Source organism: Sorex araneus, chromosome 6 (assembly GCF_027595985.1).
Source record: "Sorex araneus isolate mSorAra2 chromosome 6, mSorAra2.pri, whole genome shotgun sequence".
In the NCBI taxonomy this organism is placed as follows: Eukaryota; Metazoa; Chordata; class Mammalia; order Eulipotyphla; family Soricidae; genus Sorex; species Sorex araneus.
In genome coordinates, this window is record NC_073307.1 from 22,988,545 (window position 1) to 23,013,311 (window position 24,767).

Here is a 24,767-nt window from a genome sequence, read left to right on the forward strand (position 1 = left end):
ATGGATAATTCTCAAAAAATTAGAAATTGAGCTTCCATTTGACCCAGCAATACCACTTTTGGGAATATATCCCGGAGAGGCAAAAAGGTATAGTAGAGATGGCATCTGCATTTCTATGTTCATTGCAGCACTGTTTACAATAGCCATAATCTGGAAAAAACCAGAGTGCCCCAAAACAGATGACTGGTTAAAGAAACTCTGGTACATATACACAATGGAATACTATGTAGCTGTCAGAAAACAGGAAGTCATGAAATTTGCATATAAATGGATCAACATGGAAAGTATCATGTTGAGTGAAATGAGTCAGAAAGAAAGAGACAGACATAGAAAGATTGCACTCATATGTGGAATATAATATAATTGAGAAGTGCTAGTTTGCAATGATACAATTCCTGGCAGATCTTTCTCTGGACTTAGTTACTTACTAAAATACAGAAACCCAAAACTGTGAGGCCACTAAGTGCGGTCACTCGACCTCATACCTCTTCATCCTCAGCAATGGAAAACAAATTGTCAAATGCTTCCTTTTCAGCAGGTCTGACTTTAGTGGGGAGACTCTCCGAACAATAATAGTGAGTTTTGTTGAAATACTGAATGCAATCAAAGTGAAAGTAAAGTGAAATTTATCAGTTACACAGGCAAGGGGGGGGCTAGGGGTGGTGGGGAGGGCTAGGGGTATGGGGGAGCTAGGGGTGTGGGGGGACTGGGTGGAGCTATACTGCGATTCTTGGTGGTGGAATATGTGCACTGGTGAAGGGATGGGTGTTCGAGCACTGTATAACTGAGACTTAAACCTGAAAACTTTGTAACTTTCCACATGGTGACTCAATAAAAAAATTAAAAAAAATCATTAGGAAAATGAAAATCAAATTCATAATGAGATCACCCTACTCCTGTAAAAAAAAAAAAAAGCTATTATTGGGTGCTGGAGTGTCAGTACAGAGGGTAGGGTGCCCACTTTGCAAGCAGCTGACCCAGGGTTCGATCCCTGGTACCCTATATTGTCCCCCAAGCCTGCCAGAGGTGAGCCCTGAGCACAGAGCCAGGAGTAACCTTGAGTATCGACTTGTGTGGCCCCCAAACAAAAACAAAGACAAAAGATACCAAATAGGCCAGAGAGACAGCTCAACTCATCACATGTTTTGCATGTGGAGTCCCCTGGTTCAATGCCTTGCACCACAGGGTCCCTCAACAACCACCAGCTGTGGACTCCCTCAAAAAAAAAAAAAAAAAAAACAAGAAACCAGAAAAGATCAACAAACTAGAAAGGATGTGGAGGAGAGAGAGTCCTTTTGCACTTTTAGTGGAATTGTAAGCTGGTGGTCTCTGGAAAACAGCATGGAAGTTCCTCAAATTAAAGGCTGGGGCCAAAGACATAATACAGCAAGTAGGATGCCTGTCTTGACCACAGCTGACCTGGTATCCTTTATGGTCCCTGACTCCGGCCAAGAGTGATCTCTGAGCGCAGAGCCAGGAGTAAGCCCTGAACACTGCTGGAAGTGGACCAACAACAACAACAACAACAAAGAAATTAAAGGTAGAACTATCACATAATCCAGCAATTTCTGGGTATGTTACTAAAAGCAGTGAAATGGAAATCTTAGAGATATCTGCACCCCTATGTTCAATTCAGCGTTATTTACTGTAACTAAAACCTGGAAGCATCTTATGTGTCTGGCAACAGATGAATGGAAAAAGAAAATCCTGCATTTGGGTCAGAGCAATAGTATAATAAGGTAGGACCCTTGTATTACACAGGAGGGAGAAACGATCCAATCTTTCCTTTGGTAACTTCAAAATAAATATGTTAGGATAAAACACAAGACTGTGATAATTCTAAAGTATCCAGATATTTGATAAATATTATAGAGCATAGTACTGAAGTTCTAATAATTTTTCTAGATAATAAAAGTTACTCACCAGGGCTGGCCACTGTGCAATTGAGACTCGATTGCCCTGGACAAGGATTGGGTCCTTCCGGGGTGCCCATACCAGAGACCCCTCCAGCAGAAGCACAATAACCTCTTCAGCATGAACTTTAACCCAGGAGTGTTGTTTCCAGTTACAGCCATCAAATTCTACAAAGATCTGAAAAAGGAAATAAATTGTTGTTCAGGGGTCACATTTGGAAAATTCCTGCACTGCAACGAATAAAATGGGCTCGAGATATAGTTCATGCTAAATACCTGGCATCAAAACATTTTAAACAGGTATAAATATTTAAGTAAATAAACACCATTTTGAATAGCTTCCTTGCAGCAAAGTTCTATTAACTTGTTTTTAAATTCTTTTAGCAGATTTCAAAAAGAAAAACAACAACTTTATTTTAGCTTCAGTTCAAGAAAGCTAGTCTTAGCCCACTACGACATCTGCTGCATGGTGCATCTGCCTTAAGAGTGATCTTCTCTACAGGTATTGTTTATTGTTTCCTTTATTTTTCTGAGGTGCCAGGGATCAAACCCAGGGTCTCACATGTGCAAGGCAGACATTCTATTACTGAGCTACATAACTGGTCCTAGTCTGTTTTTGAGTAAGTGATATATCAAAATAATGTCATATACATGGTACATAATTCAAAAGACGAAACAGCGAAAGAGACCACCTGCCTACTTGGGCCAAGTACATGCACCACCTACACAAGGCCAGGTTCAATTCTGGGTACCACATGATCCCCAAGTACCAGCAGGAGCAACTCACTCAGGCCCAGGCCATCAACTACTAGCAGTGGCACGCTGCAAGCACAGCACAATGCTTTGCTTCTTTCAGAAGAAACACTGCACTTTTAAAAATAGACTAGAAGTTATACGAGTGTGGCTGAGACAGAACAACAGGTTGGGGGCCAGAGCAATAGTACGGTGATACGGTGTTTGCTTTGTACGTGGCCCACCCAGGTTTGACCCCTGGCATCCCATATGGTTCCCCCAGGCACCACGAGAAGCAATTCCTGAGTGCTGAGCCAGAAGTAACCCTGAGCATCACTGGGTGTGGCTCAAAACAAAAAAAACCAAACAAATAAGAACAGCAGTACAGGTGCCTGGGCCCAAGGGGGCTTGATTCAGGCACACTGTAAGGACATTGGAGTTCCCCTAGGAATGATTTCCTGAGCACAAAGGGAGGAGTGAGTCCTGAGCACTGCTGGGTGTGGATCAATCCCCCCCAGCCACATCCCCAGCACCTGAAAAAGAAGTTTTTACACCTGAGTCTTATTAAAGGACTGCATTTTTCTATCAAACTGGAGCGAGTACACAGGTTGAGGCAGTAGTCTATTATGCAGCTGACACTGGCTCGAACCTGGCACCGAAAATGGTCTCCCAAGTACCAGCAGTAGGCAAGGCCCAAGCAGAGACAGGAGTGGACCCTGAGCACCAGCAGATATGCATCCCCCAAAAAAACCCGAAACAGAACTATCATTTTTTAATATGCTTTATTGTTCAATATAAAATTTAACTTCTATAATTTAATACAATGTAAAAAGCTCAGTATTAAAAATCAATAAAACTAATGCCTAAACTATAGCTCACAAATATAAATATATAATCACAAAAAGTCTAGAGTATATGTATTTATTTATTTTGCTTTTTTGGGGTCACAGCCAGTGATGCTCAGGGGTTACTCCTGGCTCTGCACTCAGGAGTTATTTCTGATGGTGCTTGGGGGACCATGTGGAATGTCGGGGATTGAAGCCAGGTCAGCTGCATGCAAGGCAAATGCCCACCCATGTACTATCGCTCCAGCCTGAGTATATGTATTTATATCCTCCTCATTTTCAAAGAATTTTGCTTGGCTTCAGGCTGGAGAGCTAGCAGGTTGGGCACTTGCCTTGCAAGCAGTGGACCTGGGTTTGAGCCCTGGCACTACATAAGCTCCCCCACGACCCTCCAAGAGTGATCCCTGAGTACTCTAGCTGTGATCCAAAAACATAACAACAACAAAAGAATTTCTTCTCTTCACTTTCAGCAAACACATGCAACAAAGTAATAAATTATAAACTAGAGGGCTGGAATATGGTTCAGAGGATACACAGGTAAGAAATGGGGCCAAGGGGCTAGAATTGTAGCTCAGAAATATATCACTTGCTTGCCTTGCACTTGTGAGGCCATGGGTTCTATGCCCAGAATTAGGGAAAAAAGGAGGGGGGCCAGAAAGATAGTACAACGGGTAAGGCGCTTGCCTTGCATGCGGCCAAACTGGCCAAACTGGGTTTTATTGCCGGCATTCCATATGGGCTCTCCAAGCACATCAGAAGTAACTCCTGAGTGCAGAGCCAGGAGTGCCCTGAGCACCACTGGGTGTGGGGAGAGAGAGGAGAGAGAGGAACAAGAGGGGAGAGAGGGGAGAGGAGAGAGAGGAGAGAGAGAGGGAGAGGGAGGGAGGGAGGACGCGGTTAAAGCCAAGAAAACAACAGAAGTGACTGTCAAAGTGCAAAAAGGGAAAACTAAAGCAAGCATTAAGGATCCAGGTAGCTGCTGTGGCTGAGTAATAATTGGCTGAGCTTCCTAGGTCGGCCTGAAAACAGAGAAGACTGCAGTATAGTTCCACCGTACAGTTAGTTCTCTTTGGGAAAGAAAAGAAAGCAATTTCTCAGAAACTCTTTCAAACCATTTGGTTCCATGAGGAATTTCTCACCGAAAGTCTCCTAAGGCAACAATGAGTAATGCGGGAAAGTGTCAGAATCTCCACAGCTGTTAAGTCCCAGTGAGCAACCGTGAAGTTAGAGGCACCAAGCACTTCCTGTGACTATCAGGGGGCGTGCACATGTACTCACTATTATTCTTCAACTATATGAGGTCATGTAATATCTCAAACTCAGGGCCAGAGAACACAGAAGGCTATTTGTGTTGTATGTGGCTTATCCACATTCAATCCCTGAGCACAGAGCCAGGAGTAAGCTCTGAGCATAGGCAGGTGTGCCTGGAAACCAAACAAAACCTCAAACCCACAGGACCTGATAGTACAGTGGGTAGAGTGCTTGCCTTGCACACAGCCAACCTGATTAGATTCCCGGCATCCCATGTTGTCCCCAGAACCCAACCAGGATTCCTAAGTGTAGAGCCAGAAGTAATCCCTGAGCATTGCTGGGTGTGCACCATGCCCACCCCCCAAAATAAACCCCTCAAATACATAAAATTGCTACTGAATTCATAACAGCTTTTGTGAGCATAGTCATTCAATCATATGTGGAGGTATGTGTGTATGTATGTATTATAGTTACAACTATGTGAAAATTCAGGGAACTTCTATCTGAAAAATATGTTTTTAAGCCATTGCTCAGCCTAGCATTAGGCTTACTAGGTAATACTTGTGAATTTAGTACTTGGGAATTTTTCTGTAGTACCTGCTGAAAAGTTAGCCAAGATATTAAATTCAGGGGCCGGAGCGATAGCACAGCGGGTAGGGCGTTTGCCTTGCACACGGCCGACCCGGGTTTTAATCCCAGCATCCCATATGGTCCCCTGAGCACCACCAGGGGTAATTCCTGAGTGAAGAGCCAGGAGTAACCCCTGTGCATCGCCGGGTGTGACCCAAAAACAAACAAACAAACAAACAAACCAAAAAAAGATATTAAATTCATTATGTGATACTGTGACTTCAGTGTTTATAATATGCCATGTGAATTTCACTGCTGCCCTATTTATATATATATATATATATACATATATTTGTTTATTTATTTATTGTTTGGGGGCCACACATAGTGGTGCTTAGGGGTTACTCCTGGCTCTGTTCAGGACTGAACCCTGGTGCCAGGGATTTGAATCAAGTTGACTACATACAAGGCAAATGCCTTAACACTGTTCTATCCCTCTGGCCCTTTACTGATACTTTATTTTTATTTTATTTTATTATTATTATTATTTTGCTTTTTGGGTCACACCCCGCGATGCACAGGGGTTATTCCTGGCTCATGCACTCAGGAATTACTCCTGGCGGTGCTCGGGGGACCATATGGGATGCTGGGAATCGAACCCGGGTTGGCCGCATGCAAGGCAAACGCCCTACCCGCTGTGCTATTGCTCCAGCCCCCCCTTTACTGATACTTTAAAACAAACATTTACCAACTGTGATGAGAAAGAAAGAAGAGCATGAAGATCTGAGCTACATTGATTATAATAATGGACTATCCATGTGTGTTCTAGTTGAATAATATACAACATCAAATAACTTCAAAAAAGATTAAAAGCCAAATGTAGATTCAGGCACCAAAAAAAGGAAGCAGAATAATGAACGAAGCTGAGGCCTACGTGCTCGGAGGCATGATCTGAGTCTTAGCTCCACTCTATTGCAGAAGTTTACCACGCCACATGTTCCTTCTCAAGCTTGTCATCTTCCCTTGCAATAAGACACGACTGGTCTTATTTCAAGATTGACTGTCAGTTTGCTGTAAATATGTAAATATATAAAGATGAAATAAAAATAATCCTGCCAAAGAAATAGTACAGGGGTTTAGACATTTGCCTTGCATAGAGCAGACCCCAGTTCTATGCATATAGACTGCACTCAAAACCAGAACCAATTATGATGTGTTACTTGAGCAATAACATGCCTTAAGATAATCAGAAATAGGGGCTGGAGCAATAGCACAGCGGATAGGGCGTTTGCCTTGCACACGGCTGACCCAGGTTCGATTCCCAGCATCCCATATGGCCCCGAGCACCACCAGGGGTGACTCCTGAGTGCAGAGCTAGGAGTAACCCCTGTGCATCACCAGGTGTGATCCAAAAAGAAAAAAACAAAAGAGAAATAAATTAAAATCTGAAGAATCGTCCAACGTAATAGGTATGCAGAGAAACTGGTGTGGGCTGAGGTCAAGGAAAGTGCCAGTCAAGTTATAGGCTGGCCGGCAGCTAACAATAGCATGCTGTAGGGAAGGAAGGAACAGATGAAGCTGGGGAGAAAAAGGCTTAGTGTGGCAAACTTTGAATACCAGGATCAAAAATTAAAGTTTTAGGGGCCGGAGTGATAGAACAGCAGGTAGAATCTTGCCTTGAACACGGCTGACCCGAGTTCGACCCCTGGAATCCTATATGGTACCCTGAGTACCTCCAGGAGTAACCTCTGCTCACTGGCAGGTGTGGTCTAAAACCAAAAACGAACAAATAAAATTAGAGTTTTAGGTGCTACAGAAATAGTACAATGGGAAAGGCAATTGTCCTGCACATGACCAATACAGGTTCAACCCCGGCCACCACATATGGGCTCCCAATTACTGCCCGGAAAGATCCTGGAGCACAGAGCTAGGACTAAGCCCTGAGCACTACCAGGTATAGTGCCCCCCAAAGAAACCAAATAAAATAAAATAAAATAAGTTATAGGGGCTGGAAAATACTACAGAGTTAAGTGTTTGCCTTGTACTTTGTCAACCTGTTTGATTTCCTGACACCACAACTGATTGCCTTGAGTACCACCAAGACTGATCCCAGAGCAAGCAGGAGCCTAGAGGCACTTCTGGGTATGATCTAAACCCCACCCCACAACACCCCCAAAATAGGGTTCTATCAAGCTGCTAGCACAAGGGATGTGCATGCGTATAAGTATGCATCTGTATAGTTGCCATTAAGGGTCTAGTCAAAGTTGGGACAGGAACTCAGGGAAGTGATGTAGAGTTGGGAGAAGAGAGTGTATATAGACTGGTTTTTGAGCTACATTGGTGATGATCAGGAATAATCTTGTCTCTGCACTCAGGGATCACTCCTGGTGGCCTCAGGGGACTTGGTGATCAAACCCAGCTCAGCCACATGCAAGGCAAATGCCCTACCTGCTATACTATTGGTCTGGCCCCTGGAAATTATTTTTATTGGTTCTAGCAGTGAAACTAAGAACTGACTTCAGTTTGCGAGAATTTGATCTCCCAGCTTATACTTAACATATAAGTGTAAGGGACAGGAGCAGAGACAGCTCAGTGGGCTGAAGCATGTGTTTTGCATGCGGGAGGTCTGATTCATAGCACCACAAGGCCTGTGTCCCACCAAGTACCAGGGCAGGGAGTAACCCCTGAGCACCAAAGAGCATAATCAAAATCAAAACAAACAAAAAGTAAGGGACTATTTAAACATTACTAGGGAGCCAGGAATGTAACTCAGCAGTAAAGCATTATATGTATGAGGCTGTATGAGGTCTGGTAAAGGAAAAAAAGACTTGGATTTGATATCAGAGACCAAAACAGAAGTATCATTAGAAAGATAGATTGATGCCAGAAGAAAGCATGGATAGAAATCAAATAAGGCCTTACAAGCCATGACAAGGAGTGCATGGAGTGTTCAAAACCGACGCTGACAGCGACTCTGAATGACACAATGCTCTATGGGCATCACTAAGAGAACCAGACAGGGACTGAAGATCAGACAGTACAAGCAGTAAGGCCATTGCCGTGCATGCAGCCAACCCAGATTCAATCCCTGGCATCCCATAGTTTCCCTTGGACCATCTGGAGTATTTTCTGATTGCAGAGCCAGGATTAAACTCTGAGCATCAAGGGGTGTGGCCCAAAACCCAAAAAGGAATAGAAAAAGAAAACCTGTCAGACACCTGTAAACTATGATGACTGTAATAGTTTGCAAACCACTTCTAAAACTCAATATATGAGGGACCAGAGAGAAAGTACAATAGTTAACAGCTGCAGCCCTGACACTGGTTTGAATCCCAACACTGCATATGGTCTACTGAGCAAAAATCAGGGGCCAGAGAGTACAGTGGTTGAGGCACTTGCTTTGCATGCAGCCCACCAGGGTTCAATTATTGACACTGCACATGATCTCCTAAACCCAGTCCACAGTGAGCCCTGAACACAGCTGGGTGTGGACCCCAGACTAGCCAAACAATAAAATCAAAGTGAGGGGCTGGAGCAATAGACAGTGGATAGGGTGCTTGCCTTGCTACATTGTAGCCAGTCCAGGTTTGATCACCTGATACCACACATGGTCCTCTGAGCCTGCCAGGAGTGATTCCTGAGTGCAGGTGGGGAGGAAGCCCTGAGCTCCACTGGATAGAGTCCCCCAAACAAACAAGAAATCAATTATGAGGGCTAGACAGTAATTAGTAAAGGGGTTAAGGTGCTTCCTTTGGGGGCCAGAGTAATAGTCCAACAGGTAGGGCACTTCCCATGCACGCAGTTAACCCAGGTTTGGTATCGGGCATTACATATTTTGAGTGCAGAGCTAGGAGTAAGTCCTGTGCTTTGTTAGTGTGATTCTCAAACCAAATGATAAAAAATAATTTTTTTTTTTTTTTTTTTGCTTTTTGGGTCACACCTGGCGATGCACAGGGGTTACTCCTGGCTCTGCACTCAGGAATCACTCCTGGCGGTGCTCAGGAGACCATATGGGATGCTGGGAATCGAACCTGGGTTGGCCGCGTGCAAGGCAAATGGCCTACCCGCTGAAAAAATAAAATATTTTCTTAAAAAAGGTGTTTCCTTTGTTGGTGGCATACAATTTAATTCCTGGCACCACATGGTCCCTAAGAGCAAATCCCTGGATATGAAACTGGGAGTAGACCCCAAACCTCCAGCCCCGCTCCCCCGATCAACACAGTCACAAAATTACAAGCCATTTTAATACACAAATACAAGAGCATTAAAGGAAGCCATTGTACTAAAGTTGTAATGGTTTTTATTCTTTGTACAGAGCTTGAACATCAAAAAAGTTAACTACTCCTATGAATCATCATCACATATCTGAAAACATCAGAGAAAAGTTGAAACACATGGGAGCCAAATTTCACCTAATTTAAGAGCAATTATCTCTTAACCTGTCTGGGCAAAGGATAAAGAACAAAGTGTTTAACTTGACATCTACCATAGTGCTACATCTTCTGGGATCAAGCAACAGCTCCAGGCTAACAATATGAATTTGTTTTGATAACAATATAGGATGTGGATCTATGTAAACATACTCTCTCAAGGTAAGGCTTAGCTAGTCCTAGCACTATGCTTCACCTCTTTGCTAGAAAAATGAAACAAGTTAGAACATATAAGGTAAAGAATTATTTCAGAATAAAATACACAATATGAATACTTTAAATTAAAGTAGGCTAGAAAGAGGCTAGAAATAAGGGATATAAACTGAAAAAAAAAATCAATGAAAGAGGTTGGGCTGGGTTCAGAGATGACCAAGGTAAGCTGATATTCAAAACAGGATTAAAATAGTTGGACAGGAGCCTGGAGAGAAAAGTGTAATGGGTTGGACACTTGCCTTGTCCGATACCTCATACAGTCCCCTGAGTTCTACCATCAGGAGTAACTCCTGATCACTGACAGGTGTGGTCAAAAACTAAAAATTAAAAAAATAAAATTTAAGTTTAAGGGGATGGGCTTGGCCCTGGAATGCAAACCATGCATGCATGAGCTCTAGGTTCAATCGCTGGCACCAAAAAAAAGTGTATTTTTTTTTATATTTATATTTTCAAGTTAGACTTTCTAGTATGTACATACTACAGTTAGAACCCAAGGATAGAGGTAAAACACATCATTAGTTTATGTTAAAACTCTTGTTTCATTTCACATTTCCTTTTATTGCTTACATGTGGTTTACATTAATTTCAGTGACACTGAAATAAAATTCTTTTAAAATACCAAATAAATTACTGCTTGAAAAAAACTCAATAGTAATCCGAGTAGTAAAGGCCTCGACGTTTGTCACATAATCACATAACCATCTGTCTGTTTCTCCACAGGCCATTCTTACTCATTAATATAAGTATCATTTATTTACCCGCTCACTAAAAACAGAATACCACTTATACGTTTGGCCCTTGCCAGGACCTTGAATATAAAGGTGAACAAGCTAGTACTTGGGACTTGGACCCTACATGAGTCAGTCGGAAAGAACAGGGATTATTACAGATATATGCGAAGCAATTACAAAGATTCCCCATCAGTGTGGAGAAGGTACCTGCCTTTGTAAACGAGATCATTTTTCACAGAAGAGGTAGGAGCATACAAAGTAGGGTCTAAAGGACAAGCTGCATTCTTCAGGCAGAAAAGCGAAATAAAAGACTTTAGCAGGTGCAGAGGCAGGGAAACAAAAGCAAATTCAAGTGTTCGAGGATGAAGAGGAGGTTAAGTGTGCTCCAAAGGGCTAATTGCCATGTTAATGAATAATAAACTGAAACCTGGTGGTACAGGCATCTTGTTGGCCAGCAGGGTAGTTTCTTTCTTTTTTCGTCCTCCCCAACATGCTTCTGAACATCTTTAAGAGATGTCTGCAATTTCCAACTGCTAATTCCCTACAATCTCTGATTTGTCACTAAGCTGTTTCTCAGAAGCCGGAGTCCTGGACCTGTTTAACAGCTATAGGTAATGGGGAGCTGCTGATAGTTTTGAGGGGAGCAAGGGGGACAGGGTAAAATGTTCTAGCAAAAATAATACCACGTTAAAAAAAAATAATACCACATGGAAGGAAAATGTTCAATTGAGAAAGGAAATCAAAATATAAGCCACAAAACATTTTATAATTGGAATAATGGCTAAATACACTTTATGCTATGAAAAATACAGAGAAGCTGTACAAATTGAGATCAATAAACCAAAGTTTATTAATAACCAACTTAATAAACCAAAGTAAAAAGATATTCAAGATATACTATATGGGGAAAAGCAGGCTGTGGATTATCCTTTGACGGGTGGGAAGGATAGGAGAAAAACTAGAATATGAGGCAGTCAGGAGCTTTTTGTTTGATCAGTAATTTCTTCTTTAAAGTATATTTTTATACCCGGGTTAGATTCCTCCATCCTGCTCAAAAAGCCCAGCAAGCTACTGAGAATATGCCGCCCGCCCAGCAGAGCCTGGCAAGCTACCGTGGCATATTCAATAAGGCAAAAACGGTAACAACAAGTCTCACAATGGAGACGTTACTGGTGCCCGCTCGAGCAAATTGATGAACAACGGGAGGCCAGTGCTACAGTGCTACTTATATAATTAACGGGTTTTTTTCTTTTTTTTGGGGGGGTCACACCCGGCGATGCACAAGGGTCACTCCTGGCTCTGCACTCAGGAATTACCCCTGGCGGTGCTCAGGGGACCATATGGGATGCTGGGAATCGAACCCAGGTTGGCTGCATGCAAGGCAAACGCCCTACCTGCTGTGCTATCACTCCAGCCCCTATATTTAACTTTTTTAAGGGGAAAAGTAAACTTTGGTGTCAAATTGAAAATTAAATTTAAATGGAAGGAAACAAAAGGTGCAAAACCAATCACAAAGCATTAACGTACAGGATTTATACCTGTAGGACATTATGAACAAACAAGAAAATATATTTTAAAACTAGAGATATATAGTACAGTGGGTGGGACTCGCCTTGCTCACAGTCAACAGCTTATGAAAAGGAGATGGGAGACTAATTCCTAGGCTTCCCCAATTTTTTTTCCCCAACTTTCCTATTTTCCTACCTAAAAGTGATACTACAAAACTGTAAGACATCTTGACAGGACTGCATTTTCAAACAATTTTTTTCTCTCTCTAGTTCCTTTTCCTTTGATTTTCAAGAAATTAAATGCTACATGGTACCTTAGGAATAAACAAAAAGGCAAGCATGCTACTGTGTGTGCTGTGTTTTTTATTTAGTAGCTAAGGAATCACAAAGATCTGCATTTGGAGTCCAGCTTCCCCATTTTTCCAGCCATGTAGTCAGGAGCAAGTGACTTTGCTTTGTTGAGCTTCTTATTTCTCTTGCCTATAAATAGGAGCAGTAAGTACTGCAAAGGATCGTCTTTAGGATTATTGGCTTTTTTTTAAAAAGGAGGAACAGAAGGGGCTTAAGTGATAGTACAGTAGTTAGGGCATTTGTCTTACACTAGACTGACCCTAGCACCCCATGTAGTCCCCCCCAAGCCCTGCCAAGAGTGGTCCCTGAGCACCACAAGGTGTGGCCCCAAAACCAAAAGAATCAAAATGAAAAGAAGGCAGAGGACAGCAGTTAAGGCTTCTGTCTTGCATTATCCCCTGGGCACCACCAGGAGGGGCCCCTGAGTACAAAGCTGGAAGTAGTCTAGATGTACTGCTAGATGTGACCTAAAAACTTAGAGGGGGGGAAAAAAAGCATTTGCAAGAAAAACATAAAAAAAATGTGCACACTGTGTCTCAATTTCACTTCCAGTAATAATTCTAGAAAATAATCCTAACCAAAGAAAAGGCTTTATTCACAAAACCGCTTATCACATTATTGGTAAAGTTTAAAATCATAATTTTGTTATACAATAAAATGCAAACAGTTAAATAACTCAACCAATAACATTTCTAAGATTGTCTTAAAGAGCATTTATTGCTTTTCTTTCAATTATGAAAGCAATGGGTCGGAATGATAGCACAGCTGGTAAGGTACTTGCCTTGTGCACAACTGACCCAGTTTAGCACCCAGCAAACCATATAATCCCCCAACCTCACCTGAGTGATTTCTGAGTAGAGTCAGGAGTGAACCCTGAGTACTGCCAGGTGTAGCCCCAAAACAAAAACAAATAATTATGAAAGCAGTACACATTACCTACAGAAAATACAGAGGGACCAGAGCAATAGTACAGCGGGTAGGGTGTTTGCCTTGCACTTAGCCGACCCAGGTTCAATCCCCAGCATTCCTATATGGTACCTCAAGCACTGCCAGGAGTAATTCCTGAGTGCAGAGCCAGGAGTAACCACCGAGCATCACTGGGTGTGACACAAAAGGCAAAAGGGAAAAAAAAAAAAAGCAAAACAGAAAATACAGAGTAGCACCATAAAACCCAAATCACTCTTAATGCAAATATTTAGCAACACAGGAAAACTGCCATATTAAGAGATAAAGCAAAATTGTGAACTGAAAAGAGCACAACGGTAAGAACATAAACAATTCTAATAATGGGTGAATATGTATTAAAATATAAAAATGGCGGCTGGAGCGAGAGCACAGTGGGTAGGGTGTTTGCCTTGCATGTGGCTGACCCAGGTTAGATCCCCAGCATCCCATATGGTCCCCCGAGCAACACCAGGAGTGATTCTTGAGTGCAAAGTCAGGAGTGACCCCTGTACATTGCTGGGTGTGACCCAAAAAGCAAAACAAAAACAAAAACTGTAGTGACTTCATAGTAAAAATAATTTAAAGATGAACTAAATTGGGCCAAAGCTGTAGTACAGTAGGTAGACTGCTTGCTTTGCATACAGCTGACCGGGTTTAATCCCCGGCACGGCACCACTAGCCCTGCCAGGAGTGATCTGGGTGCAAATGCAGGAGTTAACCCTGGGCAACACTGGGAGTGGCCCCCCCCTTCAAAAACAAAAAAATAAATCAACTATCTTGTAACAGGGGGCACACAATTAAAATTGTGTAACTTTTTTTTTTTTTTTGCTTTTGGATCATACCCGGCGATGCACAGGGGTCACTCCTGGCTCATGCACTCAGGAATTACTCCTGACGGTACTCGGGGGACCATATGGGATGCTGGGATTCGAACCCGGGTTGGCCGCATGCAAGGCAAATGCCTTACCTGCTGTGCTATCACTCCAGCCCCAAAGTTGTGTAACATTTCAGATATAAAATTTAATAACCTAAAATTGACTTCTAAACATTTTGTAAGATCAGGTGGTGAAAAAAGGCCTTTTTAAAAAAAGGTTCATGGGCCAGAGAACTAGCACAGCAGATATGGTACCTGCCTTGCATGTGGCCTACTGGGGTTTGATCCCCCAGCATCCATGTGGTCGCCTGAGCACAGCTGTAATGATGGTTGAGTTCAGAACCAGGAATAACTCCTGAGCACAGCCAGGTGTGGCCCCAAAACAGAACAACAAAAAAAAGAGATAGTCACAAAGTGCTAAATAATATGGTGAAGATTCAGAAAGTTTTCCTACCACAGAAGTGATAGAATGTAGGATGAAGAGTCAGTCTTCTTTTAGAATTTTGATGGATGACATTGTTAAAAGAAAAAGGTAAAGGGGTACAACACAATGAGGAGTGGTAATCAGGGCTACTTACTGTAAATATCTTTTTGGCACCACCCAGTTTTCCTTATCTAATTCTTCACACACTAAGGAACTTTCTTATCTGTTATTTGGTCTCTTGAGCAGACCAAAAGGGGGCTCTGTGCTGATCTCTGGATAGGTATATCTCCCACTGTAAATTAATAACCTTTCAGGTGGATTCACAAATCAGTCTCCAGGGTTTGGTTAGTGAGAATCGGTCCCTGAGAGCCTGATTACCCCTGAAGACATACCAAAAAATGAAGTTTCTGTCCTTGCGAAACAGAGAAAGGTCATATTATACAAGTCACTACTGAACAATCAGGAGGGTTTTACCTATCTAAAGAACAAGGGTAAAAGACTCTTAGTGGAGCCAGAGGGCTTAAAAGGCACCAACCTGTCAAAGGCAGAGGAAAACTGAGAAGCAGCAACAGGTGTTGTGTCCCCTGGGCCTGTGGGAGCAAAGCCGACAGGAACCCACCCCAGCTGTCACCAACAGAAAATGCCTTGTTACTTACCCTCCTTTTGGGGTTGGGGTGTTGGTGGAAATAAATCAACCAGAACAAGGTAGGAGGGATAAAAAGTAGGCGAATGAGCACTAAGGGGCTGGGGGCGGGGAATGACTCCTCGGGCAGGTGGGGGATGAGAGACACTTCTTAGAATCAAATGAGTAATTAAGAGGAAAGATGCCTGGGTCCTAAAGGAGGAGGATATAATGTGATCAACAGTGGGCACAGTATAAAGAACAGAAATAAACAGAATGCAAATACAAATTAAGAAAGAGCTATTAAAACTTTTGGGCGGCCAGAGCATTAGTCCAGCGGGGAGGGATAGTCCAGTGGGGAGGGAGCTTGTCTTGCATGTGGCGGATTGGGGGGGGGGTTGATCTCCAGCATCCCATACGGGCCCCCTTGCACCGCCAGGAGTAATTCCTGAATGCAGAGCTAGGAGTAACCCCTGAGCATTGCCGAATATGACCCCAAAAGACAAAACAACCCCCCCAAAACAAAAAAACAAAACAAAACACTTTCAGGCTGGAGAGAGAATACAACAGGTAAGGCACTGGCCTTGCACTCTGCTGACCTGAGTTCAATCCCTTGAATCTCATTTGGTCCCAAGCTCTGCCAGGAATAATTCCTGAGTGCAGAGCCAGGAATAAGCCCTGAGGACAGCTTGGTGTGGCTCAAAAAGAAAAATAAAAAAGATGGTAAATGTGCTCAGAGGGATTCACACTCAAATGTTACATACTCTTTTTTAGAGTTCTCTAAACCATATACTGATCCACAAAAATATTTTCTATTTATTTAATAAATAGAACCTGTGACTAGATGAACTGCAAGTTCATCCTTCTCTTTTCTTGCTTCAGTGTTGCTACTCAAAAATAGAATTGAGGGGCCGGAGCGATAGCACAGTGGGTAGGGCGTTTGCCTTGCACTCGGCCGACCCGGGTTCGATCCCGGCATCCCATATGGTCCCCTGAGCACCGCCAGGAGTAATTCCTGAGTGAAAAGTCAGGAGTAACCCCTGTGCATCGCTGGGTGTGACCCAAAAAGCAAAAAATAGAACTGAATTCTATAGTTTAATGTGAATAGCACAGTGGGTAGGGTGTTTGCCTTGCACGCGGCCGACCCGGGTTTGATTCCTTCGTCCCTCTCGGAGAGCCCGGCAAGCTACCGAGACTATCCCACAAGCACACCTGAGCCTGGTGAGCTATACCCGTGGCATACTCGATATGGCAAAAACAGTAACAAGTCTCACAATGGAGACATTACTGGTGCCTGCTCGAGCAAATCGATGAACAACAGATGACAGTGCTATTTAATAAACGGGATAAGCTATCAAAATACCACTCATATTTAAAATTTTTTTTAATTTATTTTTTGGTTTTTTTTTTTTTGACCACATCTGGTGGTGTGCAGGGGTTACTTCCTGGCTCTGCACTCAGGAACTGCTGGCAGCGCTGGGAGTACATATGGGATACTAGGCATCCCATCCGGGCAGCCACCTGCAAGGTAAGTGCCATAGTCACTGTACTATCTCTCCAGCCCTCATATTTTCCATTTTTGGAATTACTAAAAAAAAAAAATTACACTTAAACTGGATCTGTGGCAACAAATGAGGTTCCTCAGACTTCAAAAGAGAAAAAGAACACTAAAATATAATCATTAAAACTTCCATAAATTCCCATTTTTCAATTAGTGCTAACGTTCTATGTCTGACCATAAATCAAAATAAATAATGACGGATTGCACGCTAGAAAACAGGACACTATTGTGGACCTGACTAACGAGTACATGATTGAGAAACAAAGTAGAGAAGTATTTTAAAGTCCACCTAGCCTGAGACAAAGGAGAGGTTGGCAGATAGGTTTTCACTCCTCTTGGAAAACTCCCAGATATATGAAACACGGTACTAGCCAGAACACTGCTACAATTATTATATTATCTGGAATCAAATAAAAGGAGTACTTTGGAGTCCACCTTTTCTTCCCAGATAAAGATGAAAGATTAAAGGATAAGAAAAAAAAAAGGCAGATACATTTCACTCTGCAAGTTCTGGGTATTGAGATAGCAAAGAAACATTCAAGCCAATACCACTAAAAGCATCATTTAATTCTATCATAAAGGGCTCGGGATGAAGCAGGGTGGAAGAGCACATATGCATGTGTCTTGCATGTGAAGAGCTAAATGTCCTGCACCAAAAAGAAATGATAATAAAATCAAAATTAAAAAGATGGTTTAATAAAATCGGTGCTGCCACAATGGTTATTAAGTCGGGAAAAAAACTTAGATCCTCCCACCTGCAAGTCATATCATAAAAATCTCTGATGTAAGATCTGAAGGGAAAAATAATAACAGAAAAACAAAAATACTGGGTCAGACAGTGGGCTAAACTTTGCACGCAGGAGGGCTGCGTTTGATCCTGGGTACCACATGGTCCCCCTAAGCACCAGAGAGTGACCCAAGAGCACTGAGCCAGGAGTAGCCCCTGTACTCTGTTTGAGGACCTACCAAACTGAATATTTATATGGGCACAAAAATGGGTGAGCTTTCCCCAAACAAGTAAATCAAGAAGAGCCAGTAAGAGAAGTCAAGAAATCTGATCTGATCTGATGACTGGGGCCAGAGCAATAGTACAAATGGCAAAGGGGCTTTCCTTGGACAAGGCCAACCTGGGTTCGACCCCTGCTACTCACTGATCCCCCAAGCACTGCCAGGAGTAATTCCTGAGTGCAGAGTTAGGAGTAAGCCTTGAGCACAGCCAGGCCTGACACACACACAGATACACACACACACACACACACCCTGATCTAATGATACAAAAAAAAAAAAAAAAAACTCTTCTTGGTATAGCAAAACAATTCATAAACAAAGCCAAAAGACAAGTGTGAGAAAATAACTGTTACATAATTGACAGGTAAAGGTGTTCAAATCCCTGATATGCATAGTGATAACAGCTTGCAGGTTTTTTTTCTGTTTTGGGGCCACACTTGTAGTGTTCAGAGCTTACTACTGGCTCTGTACTCAGGGATGACTCTTGGTGATATTCAGGGAACCATACGGGATACCAGGGATAGAAATCTTCAGGCCGCAGTGTGCACAGTAAGAACCCTACCCATTGTACTATCTCTCCGGCCCCCAACTCCCAGGATTTTTAAGGGGTAATAAATTGGCATAAATAACATATACAAGAGCTGGGGATATAGACCAGGGGGGTAGGGCACTTGCTTTGCACATGAGAGGCTGAGGTCCACTCTTGGCACCAAAAAGCAAAACAAAAGGGCTAATAATAAATGAGGGGGGAAAACATGAACAGAAAAATATTACTAGATGTAAAAATGCTAGATACTATTTTTTCACCTATCAGATTGCCAAAAATGACAGACCGATGACACCAATGATGGCACAAGTGAAGGGAACAAGCTATATGTATGCTGCTGTGAGATGAACGACCACGTTAACAACAAAAACTGGGCAGAGAGATGTTGTGGGTTACACTCAGTGGGTGCTAAGTACCATATATGGTGCCAGGAAGTAAGCATGGGGTTGGGATCATGCAACTATCTTCTCAAACTTCTGAATGCTACACTTTTATTTATTTATTTATTTTTGCTATTTGGGTCACACCTGGCGATGCACAGGGGTTACTCCTGGCTCTGCACTCAGAAATTACTCCTGGCAGTGCTGGGGGACCATATGGGGTGCTGGGAATCGAACCCAGGTCGGCCGAATGCAAGGCAAACACCCTACCCACTGTGCTATTGCTCCAGCCCCTGAATGCTACAGTCTTATTAGAAACAAAATGGCAGCAAGAAAATAAAAAAGTCAGTGGTAGAGCACATGCCTTTTAAGTGTGAGGTCCTGGATTTGATTCCCAGCATTAAAAGAAAAAAAAAGTATATATTCTTTACTCCAACAATTCCATACCTCGCTGGCTAAACTAATAAAATGAAACAGGATTACACAGAGAATATGCTTACAAGTATCTTCTCTGCAGCACTGTTTGTAATGTCAAAAATATTAAGATAACTTGAATGTCAATAGCAAGTGCTAACAATAAATTGAATGCATTCATTCTATGAAATATAATGTACTTATCTAAAAGGATGAGGTAAGATCTGTAGATACCCATGTTAAGTGGGGGAAAAAGCAGCATGCAGATAGTCTATGATACCATTTGCTAAAAAAAAAAATCCTTTTATACAGATGAATTTAAAAACAAATCATTTGGGGAACGTACGGGTTTCAGCTACATCTGGCAATGTTAAGGCAACCAAGTGGTGCTAGAGATCAACCCTGGGTCAGCCACATACAGAGCAAGCACCTTACCCCTTGAACTATCTCTCTGGCCTCTTAAAAATAATTTGGGGGAGCTGGGAGATGGTTCAAAGAGATGGACCATATGCTTTGCAAGTGGGAGTCCTAGGTCTGATACTCCACATTGCATGGTCCCTTCAACACTACCAAGTGTGGCCCCCAAGTGATAATAAATTTTCGGGGAAGGAGGCACACTCAGCTGGGTTCAGGGTTTAGTTCTGGCTCTGTGTTCAGGGTTCATTCCTGGTGAACTTGGGGAACCAGAGGGGGGTACCAGGGATCAAACCCAGGAAGGTCACGTGCAAGGCAAGCACCTACCTCCTATACTATGTCCAGTTTCTATTAAAAATAATTTTGGGGGGCTGGAGCGATAGCACAGCGGGTAGGGCGTTTGCCTTGCACGCGGCCGACCCGGGTTCGAATCCCAGCATCCCATATGGTCCCCTGAGCACCGCCAGGAGTAATTCCTGAGTGTAGAACCAGGAGTAACCCCTGTGCATCGCCAGGTGTGACCCAAAAAGCAAAAAAAAAAAAAAAAAAAATTTTGGATCAGTATTAACAAAGATAACTTACAAGGGAGCTAAAGAGTGAAAATTATTGGCTTTTCCTGTGTATACTTCTGATTTGGGGGCATTTTACAAAATGAAGTTTTGCTTTGTAACCAAAAGAAGAAATCTGGCTTGCTCCAAGCCTGTGTTCTCCTTTGAACAGTATCTCACTTGCTTGCTTCTCTGTTCCTTTGCTTGTTTTTCATTCTGGAGAAAACCCTGTTCTCTCTTGAATATGTACTCCTTTCTTTTGCTCCCCTCAGATCTTTCTAAGTAAGTTTCATTCAATAAAAACTACCTTACTTCACACACACACAAAAGAACTCTACAGGGGCCGGAGCGATAGCACAGCGGGTAGGGCGTTTGCCTTGCACGCGGCCGACCCGGGTTCGATCCCCGGCATCCCATATGGTCCCCCCAGCACTGCCAGGAGTAATTCCTGAGTGCAAAGCCAGGAGTAGCCCCTAAGCATCACTGGGTGTGACCCAAAAAGCAAAAAAAAAAGAAAAAAAAAAAAAGAACTCTACAATTTGGGGGGGGGCAGGGTGGTCCGTGTGCCTGTTATGTCTACCTATTTATGAGGACCCAAGGTCTATGCAATTTATTTGGATCAATGATTAAACATCACAAAAAGGATGCCAAATTAGGAGAACTGGAGATCAATGCATAAAAATCCATTAAACTAATTTTGCTACAGGACTTGAAAAAAAAAAAAGGCCCATTTTGAAATACAAATAAAGCTAGTATTCCATGATTAAAGAAAAAAGCTGTTTTTCTATTTCATCTAAAAATTTCTATTTAGCAGCCACAGCTGTGATGAAGATGCCACCCACCTATCAAATGCTTATCAACAGAACTCCCTATCAACAGGACTCTGGCTTTTCTTTTTTCTTATTTCATCTTAAGGTAGCACATGGCTTTGGTACTGACCAAAAAAAAAGATTCATTAAGTAAATCGGGATTATACTTTGAAAGCTATCTTGATCACAAAGGACATTAATGGAGGCTAAAATCAAGAACTGTATTCAATCACTTCAAAAACTCCTTCCCTCAACCCTCAATTACTCATCCTTAACAGGGGGCGCCCTGCCATGCATTACTCAAAACCAAGCAAGCCTGAAAACATCTTAAACATAAGTGAATGAAAGTCTATCCAATCACAGGCCAGCAGTTTGCAAACTCCACCCTTAAGTACAGGAAGAACACTTTTGATTGGAAGACGGTTGTGTTTACTACAGTGTGTGGTGCAAATTGGAAAGACCCACATGCCCAGGGTCCAAAAAAAAAAAATCTTTAATAAAAAAAGAAAACAACCTACAAGCCCTGATCCTGTCATTAATTGTCTCATCACAGCAACAGCAATTCTAGAGCAATTCTGCAAGCTGGTGAAAATTCTAAAGGCCCTGAGTTTTGTTATGGCAGTTTTATCGGCTATGTCCCATGATATGCATACAAGAATAACTATAGTCTCAAAACACTTTACTTCCATTGTCATAGGGCTCCGTGTAGGATACAAGCAATTGTAGACTTTGCGGTAATTGCTAAGAATCCCCACAACTGGGGCTGGAGCAATAGCACAGCGGGTAGGGCGCTTGCCTTGCACGCGGCCGACCCGGGTTCGATTCCCAGCATCCCACATGGTCCCCTGAGCACCGCCAGGGGTAATTCCTGAGTGCAGAGCCAGGAGCAACCCCTGTGCATCGCCGGGTGTGACCCAAAAAGCAAAAAAAAAAAAAAAAAAAAAAAAAAAAAAAAAAAAAATCCCCACAACTTTTTACTTGGTTTGAGACACCAATTCCCTGCGCCCAGTGGTAAAATTACCCAGTATTTAGCATAGTATCTCAGTGTGTTTCAAAAACCTCTGCCCTTAGGGAGCCCAGCAAAACACAAAGTGACTAGGTAGCCATTTCAGGTTCAGAGCTCATTAGCAATTCACCTGCTGAGGGAAACTGGAATATTAAGTTCTGACCAAAAGATGAGCACAAAGTCTTTGGTCAAAACATGCATGTAATGGTGGATCTTAAGTATGCTTGCCAGGCATTCAAGGTGATAAATTACGAGATCTGCGGACACCTCTCTCACGTCCCAACCGCAAGGTTATCTTCTAAAGAAAGCATACAGGAATTTCATTCGAAATCCCCTTTTTATCATCCACAAAACCGTATATTCTTGGTATCTTCTTAACAAATCTAACCCCATCCCAAAGAGTTCTAAATGTTCAAGTAGCCTTTTATCATAGATCACTGAGAAAGAACAAAGCAAGTAAACTCACGTTGCAGAAGCAAAGTATAAGGCAATATTAACTGAAACTACCCATAAACTTTGCATATATGTATATGAGAGGTGAAAGCCTAACATAAATGATCAATAGGTAGAATGCATTCTCGTTTATGTCGAATTAAATACCTGCAAGAAGCCAAGTTCGTTTGGAAAATGGACCTCTCTTTGCTTACGGATTTGTTAATTCCAAAAGAACCCCTCCATTTTTCACAGCCTCGTCTCAATAGAGAAGCAAGGGCCACTATCAGAACAAGGAACTAAAAAGGTTTGTCAAATCCCAAACATTATTTTGCCGCAGCATTCAAAAGAAAAATAAAACGCATCATGGTCCCGAATGCTAGTTAACTTTAATCACAAAATACACCAAGGCAAGTACCTCGAGACAGAGCCAAGCCCTAAAGCAAAAATTCAAAACAAAACCTCACCCAAGGTGAGGGGGTGGGGGGCTCCGGGTAGGGGGAGTAGCCGCTGGGAGCGGGGGGTGGGGGGAAGAACCACCCAACAGCCCCATTCGGGTGCTAAGACCGATTTCAAACTTATCAAGTGCAGCTCCTGTCACCCAGAAGTGCAAAGCGAGGAGCCCCAAAGTCCAGAGTGCTGGCGTTGGCGAGGATCGCCAGGCCGAGCCCGGCTCAGACGAGGAGGAAGTAATTGCCAGATTAAAAAAAAAAAAAAAAAAAAGCCCCGAGCAGCTTCAACTGCAGCCTCGGTGCCTCCCACCATCGCCCACATTCCCGCCCCACCAGGGGCTGCCGGAGCATGGGGCCAGGGCGCGGGGTCTCGGGGGAGAGGCTGGGAATTTACAGGTTCGGGTCTTCCAGGGGGCAACGGCAGCACCGGCCCAACTCCGAGGGGAACCGGGAGCCCAGAGTTTCGGGGAGCCTACACCGAAGGCGTGTTTGGGGTGTGTGTGTGTGTGCGTGTGTGTGTGTGTGTGTGCGCGCGCGCGCGTGAGTGTGTGTGTGTGTGTGGTTGGAGGGGGGTGGTCGTTGAGAAAGGGGGTCGCTCAGGAGGCGGGGCCTGCCGGGTGGAGGCTACAGCTCTTGGCGCCCCGGCTGCAGCCCCCCACCAGCCCCCACCGCCCCGGGAAACAGGGGCGCGTACCCCGACGGGAAGCCACGCCGGCCAAAGCTCGGGGCGCCGCGAAGCCGGCGGGGGGCGCTGGAGAGATCTGGGGGCGCGGAACTGGGTCACCCCCGCCCCACCGCCCCCTCACAAAGGCCCCCGGGGAGGCCGCCCGCAGGCCCCGCAGCCCCGGCCTCGAGTGCCCGTCTCGGCCGCCACTCACCGCCAGGTCCTGGGGCACCGCCCCGCTCATGGCCCGCACCGTGCCGGCCCGCCAGGCCCGAGTGCGCAGCGCAGGCCCCGGATCTCCGCCCGCCGCCGCCGCCGCCGCGGGGGCCGAGGCCGAGGCCGCGGTGTCCGCGAACAGAAGCAGCAGCCGCTTGCCCACCGGGGAGGCCGCTGCGTCCGCCATCGCCAGGGCCGGCCGGACCCGCGCTCCCGCCCGCCACCTCCCTCAGCCACCGCCGCCGAGCGCCCGATCCGCCCGCAAGGCCTCCCTCCGCACCACCCGCGGCCGCGGCTCCCCCCACCCCCCCCAACAGCCACCACCAACCACCGGCGCGGCGCAGCGCCCCCCGTGGCCGGGAGCGGAGCCGCAGCCCGGGCCCCGCACAGCGCCCCCCGCGCTCTGGAGCGGGGCGGCAGCTCTGGGCCCCTCGCCGTGCTCCGCCCCAAACCTCCCCGGGGCCTGCAGTGCCCCCTGCGGCAGGGAGGGGAATTGCAGTTTCGGCCGGGGTGGGGAAGTGGGCGGGTCTTTCAGCAACCCCCCATGGTGCCTTCCTTCAGGGTACCAGTCTTCCTTGGGTGGGGGTCCCTATCTGAAATTCCATACCCTTCTAGGACACCGAAACTAAGCTGGAATGGGGGGGTGAGACTGAAGGACAAGACACTGAGAGAGCGTTAAGAGCCCTAATACCCTATTGATTGCCTAAACTGAAAATATGTACTACTTTCCCGTTGTATTTTGGAAAACATTCCCCATTACTATAGTATACGGGGCACAACGTGGTTTCTTCTGATTGGCTCATGACCATGGTGCTGTCTCCTTCTCTACTAACAGGACTTCAAAGACTCCTTTCCAATTGGCGAATTCGTTATATCCATCAGATGCGATAATCCACTCTTTCCATTG

At 44.2% G+C, this 24,767-nt stretch overlaps 1 protein-coding gene across 1 annotated transcript in view; it reads right to left on the reverse strand.

Annotated features, from left to right (window-relative positions):
- Positions 1-24,142, reverse strand: part of KDM3B (lysine demethylase 3B) — an 84,774-nt gene extending 60,632 nt beyond the window's left edge. Inside the window, exons 1-2 of the mRNA XM_055141435.1 lie at positions 23,859-24,142; positions 1,924-2,091 (exon numbers count right to left, since the gene is read on the reverse strand). Coding sequence (XP_054997410.1) covers positions 1,924-2,091; positions 23,859-24,047 — 357 coding nt within the window. The 5' untranslated portion in view covers positions 24,048-24,142. The remainder of the gene's footprint in view (positions 1-1,923; positions 2,092-23,858) is intronic.
- Positions 24,143-24,767: the final 625 nt, after the last annotated feature.